The sequence below is a fragment of the Mauremys mutica genome, chromosome 23, assembly GCF_020497125.1.
Source record: "Mauremys mutica isolate MM-2020 ecotype Southern chromosome 23, ASM2049712v1, whole genome shotgun sequence".
Classification (NCBI taxonomy): domain Eukaryota; kingdom Metazoa; phylum Chordata; order Testudines; family Geoemydidae; genus Mauremys; species Mauremys mutica.
In genome coordinates, this window is record NC_059094.1 from 13,802,804 (window position 1) to 13,811,245 (window position 8,442).

Here is an 8,442-nt window from a genome sequence, read left to right on the forward strand (position 1 = left end):
CTTCCCCTCTTGGCCAGCACAGAAACGGAGGGGAGTTCTCTTCATTCACACCCTGGCTCTACCATCTGCTCCTTATGGACAGGAACTCCCATTCCACGAGCACAGCACCAACTGGCCATCTCTGCTGCACACTGCATCCACACCAGTGCGGGGTCTGCTCTCCTCTCCAGTTTGATCAGCTTCATGTTCCAGCAGCCTATGGTGAGGAAGGGTGAGGAGCCAGGCACAAAATGCACAACAGGAAGTTAAATGTTAGAAAATTTTATTAGCATTTTTGGTAACTGGAACTGCTCATTTGCCAGGAAGGATGATGCCATCGTACTGCAAGAGAGAAAAGGGAGTGTCAGAAATCAGGGCCTGTCAGAGCTGTCGTTGTGCCAAGGAAGAGACTGGAGTCATCATTTATTTCAGGTCACAGATGTGACTGAGAGTAAGACTCCAATCATCCATATTTACAGTCTGCAAAGTGACCAAGGAAACTGACTTTCCATCTTATTTTCTGGTTTTTAGTGTTCCTTTAATAGTGATCTGTCAGATCAGTTTGACCCAAAAGACTTAGGTTGTTAAAATGAAGTTTTTTACAAAAGCTAAGTGCACAAAAATATATTCCCAGGAACGCATTTCTAATGAAAGGCTTTAAAAAACCGGACTGCCTAGAATTCTGACTGCAAGCCAGACTTGGCAGCAGAGCAAACCAGGAAGTAAAACCACCTCTGAACAAGGAAAAAGCTAGTCTCTCGGAATGACTTTAGTGGCAGGAACGTTGTACGAGGCTGACCCTGCAAATGCTTATTCCCACAAAATTCCTATAAATTTCAATGGAAGGAGGTTTTGCCCAAGTGAAGAGCTTGGGATCTGGTAATAAGGGGGATTCAATTTCAATTATATGAAGTGTTAATTAGGTGAGGAAGTCCCCTCTCATCACTGAGAAAATTATTTCATCTGACTGGGTTCATAACAGGTCACTGGGCTTTGGGGCACATGTGAGCATGTTACAGCTCACTGGAAGCTGTAGTCACAGGACACATCTCAGGGGAATGGGCAAGCACGTGGCCTTACAGGTAACCAGAGAAGGCCACATGACTCTTAACAGGGGCAGTAGACAGAAGATCCTCCAGGAGTCAGGGAAACCGAGGAATGGGTCTCTACAGAGCAGCTAGAAAAGGGCTAATGGGACCTACATGCTGGTGAAAGGAGGTTTGTTCTTCCCCTTCCAGTTGCAGAAAGTGGGAAAGGTCTCCATTACCAAATATATTACATTACTGAACCTTTCTGCATCTTGTTTATTAATAAACCTGTCATGAGAAAATGGACATGGAAGCGAATTCCAGTGTCAAGCTTTCATTTAGACAGTCCTGGCCTGTGAGTCTGCCCACGGCTTACAGGCAGTCTTTAAAGTACAACTGCTGAATAGCTGAACTTGCTTCTACCATGGTCTAGATGCTTCAGGCCAAAGAGACGCTCCAAACGTGCCCAATAGTTTGTAAACCAGGTCTTGTTTGCCCACAGCTCAGCGAGAATGAATCTATTAGAGGACAGCATGTTGTAAGGCAGCGGTTCTCAAACTGTGGGTCGTGACCCCATTTTAATGGGGTCCCCAGGGCTGGCTAAGACTTGCTGGGGCCGAAGCCCGAGGGCTTCAGTTTTGGTCCCCTCGCACAGGGCAGTGGGGCGTGGGCTTTGCCCACTCAGCCTTCGGTCCCCACTCCTGGGATTGTGTAGTCCTTTTGGCTGTCAGAACGAGGCGTCAGTGCAGTGAAGTTTGAGAATCGCTGTTGTAGGGTAAGTTAAAGGTGACCTGCACAATGACAGAACTGGATCTGGAAGCCTGTCTACCTCTTTATGGTGGATAAAGATAGCACAAGAGGTTTCTCTGAGAGGCCTTTAGGCTGCTTTACAAGCATCATGTCTAGACTTCCTGGGTTTGCAAGAACAGCAGTGGGAGTTCACGCCTCAATGGAATGTTGAAACTCATATGAAGCTTTGCTCACAAGTGTTTGCCAGGAGTTACTAACAAAACCCACATTATTTAGAGAGGGACTAGAAATCCTGCCTCCTCAATTGGAGACATCAAGCATAATAGTTCTGCTCCCTCAGCAAGGACAGGGAAGACCCAACACTGCTCACATAAAAAGGCAGCACACTTCTCAAGTGGGAAAAAAACAAAGCAGTTTTCCCCTTTGCAGGTCACATCTATTATATGAATCCTTGCGCCTAGTCCCTGGAACTAGAAGTCAGGTTTAGATAACTTTTGGCCCAGGCCACCCATATGTGGAACAGAGTCTACATGCCATGGGGCCTATCCCAACCACAGAAATGTAAGAGAGAAATTTAACTTCAACCCCCATTTTGTAGAATTGTTTTAAACAATTAAAAAAGAAGTGAACAGCATTACTCTACTATATACAGACCAGCTAGCGGGACAGATCCTATTCACCGCACAACACACCACCTCACCAGCGTTGTATCCATATTTCTTTCACAGCAGCAGTCACAGAAGCTGCTCCTCTGATACTATAAGAGCCTGGGAAATGGGACCAGCAGTCCACAGGAATCGGGATATTGGGACTGACCCAACCGTAGCCCATCTAATTTGCTGTTTCCTTTGAGTGTGTCTACTGCTGCAGATTTTCAATCCCCAGGGTCAGATTTGTAGTTGTCTACCTGGGGCTCTTGGTACTCTGCTGCTCCCCCACACCACACACACAGATTGCGGATATAGCAAAACATCTTAGAGAACGGGGACTAGTAGAACAGTATTCTACTTCTGGAATTCACCAGACTGCTGTGAAACCTGCGCCAAGGACTATCCTTCAACAATCCTCTGTTTAAATACTTTATACGCAGATTTGCTTAAGAGGGGCTTTCTTGCAGTCCAGGCGCAGTTCTTTATGCTTCAGGTTTCCACCACAAAAGGAGGAGAGCTAAGGAGTGAAAACCCTTCACTTCGGAGATGCTTCTGCTCTCTTCAAAATCCCATGCTAATGAGATGCTCACATCACAGCTCAGTGAGTGTGTCAGCACTTTTCACTAGAAGATCACAGCAAGAGTGAGCAGGCTATATTTGAGGTCTCTCACTAGGCTGCTGAATAGCCTGATGGACATGAAAATGGGGTTGGAGCTTACCTTCTGCTGGAACCAACGCATGGCCTCCTCCTTCCCAATTCTGTGCTTGGCTCCAATGGAGCCAGTTTTGCGTTTCTTGTCAGCAATGCTGAAGCCCGGCCTGCCCAGAACCTGGAGTAGACAGACAGCACTTTTTATTATCTGAAGATGCAGTTCAAGAATCTTTTTCAAGCCTCATCATATGGAGAGAAAAGATTCTCCAGCGGAGTGACATTTGTTTTGTTGTCTGCACTAAAAAGCATGCAAGACCCTCTAATGGCAACTGTACCTGTAGGCCACTGGTCCCAAAGAAGATCAATCATTACCACTGTGATGCTATTCGGTAACCTCTGTGAAGTGACTTGATGAGATCAGTTCTTAATGGACAGCAAGCCGCATACGCCATTATGCTGGCACAGTCTCAACAGAGGAACCAAAGAATTAGCCCTGGAGACTTAGTTACCTTCTCACTCTAAGGACTCATCTTAACTAGGAAAAATGGTGTTTTTAAATATGCCAATATGCTTTAGTTCACTTCCCCCACGCTGCCCCCATCCAGTAAACACATGGCTAAAGTGGTGCTCCCTCTAGGTCACTGCTGAAGCATATTTGGAGAGTGATGTAAATGGAATGTGCTGGCACTGCTGCCGCCCTCGTGGTGCCTGTTCTGTAGAAAAGGGGAACATCACACTTAAGGTGGTGAGGTTTGTGATGGCCTTGTTCTCTGCACTGTGCATCAGCCACGGAGGGACCAGAGCAACTTCCTACTCAGGGAAGAACTGGTCTTTATATATTAGCACATGGGCAATACAATGAAGCCAAGAGGTGAACTCAAGTTTTAGATTACAAAATACAAAGCCTAGTGGATACTAGAAGCCAGCCTACCTAAATTCTCACGGATCCCCAGGCCTGGAGAGCTGCACCTTCAGATGTGCCAGACACTCTTTATTACATTGTTTGAAGAGCAAAGCTACCATGAAGATCAAGAAAAATTCAGCTCAGCTGCTCCTCTCCAACATCCCCATCTCTAGCACACCAGCAACTTTGTGAGTTTTACTCATCTTCGGACAGGATTAGGCAAACATGTTTCATATTAAATGCCAGTGGGTCATCCTACTCTATAGCCACCTAAGCAGAGCACCTAGTCTCAGTGAAACCCAGAGTAAAACATTCTCTGCTACTGGCTACTAAGTTATGTCCTGGCTGATTTGGCTGAGCCCAAGGAGTTTAGTGTCCTTTTTGTAACTAGATCCAGCTCTCTGCTTAAAAACCTCACTTATCCACCTCCCTCACCAGCATACGGACATTTAAGACAGTTCTGACTCTCCCAGTGGCCCACAACTTTCTGCTATTCTGGGGCACCCGAAGGTGACCTCTCTAGCACCGGGACAAAGCTGGCAGAGATAAGGAAGTAGAGAATACATACCACATAGAAGTCCAGGCCATAGATGCCAATGCTGGGGTCGTATTTAATTCCCAGATCAATGTGCTCCTGGATTCCAAAGCCAAAGTTCCCAGTGTCTGAAAAGTTGTTTTTCCTCAACTCATATTCTCGCACCTGAAACCCATTTAGAGCCAGTTACATTCTATGTCTTTCCAAACAGAGTCCTGCTTTTTCCACTGAGCTGCGACAGGATCCACTTGGGAACCAAACAGCTCCTGGCAAGAGCTGATGGGTTCTTATACAGAAGATTCAGACATCTTGACCAATCTGGCAGTCACAGCAACAAAGGCAGCGTCACAGAGGGCTGCCCAGATTGCACACACAGAGCTAAGACTCTTAGCTGCCAGCAAGTGCCTAACGAAGCCTAGAGTCCTAATAAGCACCCTGATCACTTTTAGAGCCAGGAAGATTGTGAGTGCAGTGCACTTCATGCAAACTGTAATGACTAATTACAAAAACTTACAGAAAACAGCAGAAATCCTACATCATAAGAAACTTCACTAAGTGTCTACGTCTGTATTGTTACTCTGTATATGCACAGTTTAGATCTTTTAACATCTAATACTGCAGATGGACAGATACGAACGACATTCTCTACAAAGACTTCACAAACCCATTTGAGACCTTGCACCTTGAGCAGTCTGAGCTCTCCAAGGATGAAGAGATATCTGCACCAACTCTGTCCTAACAAATTCAGGATATGTCTACACTGCAATCAGAGATGCAACTGCAGCACTTGTAGACATACCCAAGCTAGCTTTGAGTTAGCTAGCTTGAACAATAGAAGTCCAGGTGACAAGGTGAGCACCAGTACATATTCCAGCAGGTGCGTTTGTACAGCCCATGCTACTGCATCCTCACTGCTATTTGAGATAGCTAGAACAAAGCTAGCTCCGGTATGTCTATAGATACTGCAGTCACACCTCTGACTGCAATGCAGACATACCCTTAGAGGAACACACAACTAAATTATTCTTTTAAGGCTAGTTTTTCAATTCCAGTTTGATACAGCATCACTGAAACAGTATGTCCTGAAGTTTAAAAAAAAATGGTTCTGCAAATCGATAAGTGACTTTCTGCTCCCATGTACGTTTAAGGGTTTTTTGACAAGGTAGAAACTAATGACCATACATGGGAACAGTGTAAATCATCAACTTTAAAGTGCTGTTAAATGCAGATTATTTTGTTTACAATAACTTCAAGTTCATGCAAGCTTTTAACAAGCCACATGAACAGCTAGAGCAGTCAAGATTCTCACCTTCAACCCTTTCTCCAGAATCTCCTCTGCTTTGGCCCCACGAACCGTGCAGTGAACAGCAATCTTTTCATTTCTCCTGATTCCAAAGGATCTGACAGTGTATCGAGCTGTGGGAGACAAACCCACACAATCAGTTGCTCTCACAGGACTATTCCAAAGGCTTTCAGTCAGACTGGAACATGTTTCTTGCTTTAGTAAGACTGAAGCAAAAAAGCTCCAACACTGTTTTTGACATCATATTTAGGGGGAGGAAAGGGCAATATTAAAAGTTACAATTTAATAGAGAATTTTATGCAGTGGTAGAAGGGGGAAGATTGCCAGTATTGGAGATTTAAGGCCTTTATTCACATAACAGGCACGGATAACGCAGGCTTCTCTATCCCATCTTCCCCACATACCTCTCCCCTGACCTGGAGGGATAAACCCTAGGGATGGCACACTTCAGCCAGTGGTACTACTCAAGCTTTAAGAAGGGGAAGCAGTAATTATGTCTGAAGGCATTGCCTTCGGAAGCCAGAAGACGAAACTGCTTTTTTCCATTCGGTGGCACCAAAAATGGTTTCCTCAACCTCTAATAAAGTGTCACTAACTGTTACAAGATGGGATTTCGCTTGCTGCACTTCGCACTGAATGATTCCGTTTCCCCCACTGAAGCAATGACTTACCCTTTGAGAAGACAGGAGTCTGGCCTGTGAGCTGCTCCAGCACTTTGGCTGCCCGGGTGAGTCTGTCACCACTTTCCCCAACACAAATATTGAGACAGAGTTTGCGGATGCGCAGCTCACGCATGGGGTTCTCCTTCTCACCCTGATCTTGCTGTAGAGAGAAAATATATACAGCTGATAGAGACACGCCTCCCCCAACCCAGCACACACAAGGTGCCAGTCAGTGGGCATTGCTATAGCATCCTGGGAGGGGGATAGGACTAGTAATTTTTAATGAAGTGGTATAGGCATTTAGAGGGACAACATACCACACAGCACAGCTGCAAGTCCTATGCAAGGGGAGCTGTCACTTTCCTGACACCCTTCCACCCTGTATGTGCTCCCCACACCCTCCGATCCAGGTGGCGAGGGAAGAGTACCCAGTATTCTGTACCAGGCAGTGCCCATTACTTCCTATTCATTTGTGCATATGCAACCACCCCACAGGGCTCGGTTCTGGCCTTGGAACTGCAGGGCCAGTGTTCAAAGCAGGCATGAGAGCTGCAGGGGGGTATGGGGCAGCCCTGAGCCCCCCAGCAAGGCTGCAAAGGGGAGGGCAGGGATTCAGCCCCTAGCTCCGTGGATGGGCAGCCCGTGGGAAGGCTGGGTGAGGGTTTAACCCCAGGGATGGCCGGAGCAAGGAAGGGCACCAATCCCAGCAAAGAGGGAAGATGGGGGGCGGAGGAGGGTTCAGGCCCAAGCTCTGAGGCAGGGCGCCCCACCAGGGAGGTCCCCGCTGCATGGCAGGGGGGCTGTCAGTCCCGGGCTCCATAGCAAGGAGGGTCCGGGGCGCCGAAGGAGGGGGCGGGTTTCGGGGCACCCGGCCCTGCGGAAGCGCAGAAGGGGCTTCACCCCGACGGGGCGAGGCACCGGGGAAGAGACCCCCCCAGCCCCCCGGGAAAGGGGCCCGCGCAGTTCCATGAGCCTCCTGCCTGCCGGGGGCGGGGGGACCAGATCCAGCCAGGGAACCCGGCCCCTGGAGCGGCCTCCCAAGCGGGGGGGACTCCGGAGCCCCCCCACGCTGGCCCCTCGGGAACCCGCAGACCTTCTCCCACCCGCCTGGGCAGGCGCCCGGCCCGGCCAGCCCCGGCCGGGCGAGGATGGCGGCGGATTGACAGGCCTCCCCCGGCCCGTTCCTGCGCACCGCGGCTACTCACCGCCATGACGGAGGCGTGGAAGAGATCGCGAGAGCTCCGGAACGGGATCTTATTCGGCAGCCCAGGCCGGCTGCCCCATAGAGGCGGCAGGCGGGAGAGACGCCCAGGCTGAGGGGCCGCTCCTGCCCCCTGCGGCCGGAGGGCGGCCCTGCACCTGGCTCTGAGCAGCTCCCCTCTCCGTCTCTAAGCTTAGCAGGCGCCTCTGCCCAGGGCTGGTTGAGAGTGGGGCGTAATAGGCGCCTATATAAGACAAAGCCCTGAATAGCGGGACTGTCCCTATAAAATTGGGACATCTGGCACCCTAGCTGCACCTAGCACAGCTGGGAGCCATAAGCTGGAGTTGCCCAGTGCTACAGAACAGTGGCCACCACCCACCGTGGTGCTCTGCAGTGGGACGCGCCCACCTGCGCTGCTGCCCGTGCTGCTGGGCTTGTGATTTCTGACTCCTGAGTTTAGACAAATCGTGGATCATTTTTAGGTATAGAAAACAGGGTCCCGCTGGGGATGGGAGGCACAGACAGCTCTCCAGTAGCTCTGCTTCTGCCTTCTAAGGAGCCCAGATACCACCGCGATGGGCACTAACTTAGACACAACACACTCTCCAAACTCACAGGCCGTTCCCCCAACAGTCTGGGCGGGAAGAGAGAGACTGTTGTTGTTACTTTTAAATCCTTGACAGGTACTGGGTGGCAATCTGCGTGATACAAGCACAGGTAGATTACTGGAGAGAGCAGAATCATTGTTGCCTTGACATTATCCAGGCAACTCAGGGTG

General features: G+C 49.1%; 1 protein-coding gene across 1 annotated transcript; it reads right to left on the minus strand.

Annotated features, from left to right (window-relative positions):
• Positions 1 to 245: 245 nt before the first annotated feature.
• RPL11 (ribosomal protein L11) lies at positions 246 to 7,805 on the minus strand. Its single transcript, XM_044997634.1, has 6 exons — positions 7,669 to 7,805; positions 6,473 to 6,623; positions 5,808 to 5,914; positions 4,532 to 4,663; positions 3,127 to 3,237; positions 246 to 321 (listed from the first exon to the last, which is right to left on the minus strand). The coding sequence occupies exons 1-6, from the start codon at positions 7,672 to 7,674 to the stop codon at positions 292 to 294; spliced, it is 537 nt and encodes a 178-aa protein (XP_044853569.1). The 5' UTR covers positions 7,675 to 7,805; the 3' UTR covers positions 246 to 291.
• Between the last annotated feature and the right edge of the window lie 637 nt (positions 7,806 to 8,442).

What these genes read in the sequence shown, in the direction of transcription:
- RPL11 (XM_044997634.1), bottom strand. An exon ending in GACTCCTGTCTTCTCAAAGG is followed by an intron (nt 5,915 to 6,472) that starts GTAAGTCATTGC and finishes TGTCTCCCACAG; the next exon opens with CTCGATACACTGTCAGATCC. An exon ending in TTCTGGAGAAAGGGTTGAAG is followed by an intron (nt 4,664 to 5,807) that starts GTGAGAATCTTG and finishes AATGGGTTTCAG; the next exon opens with GTGCGAGAATATGAGTTGAG.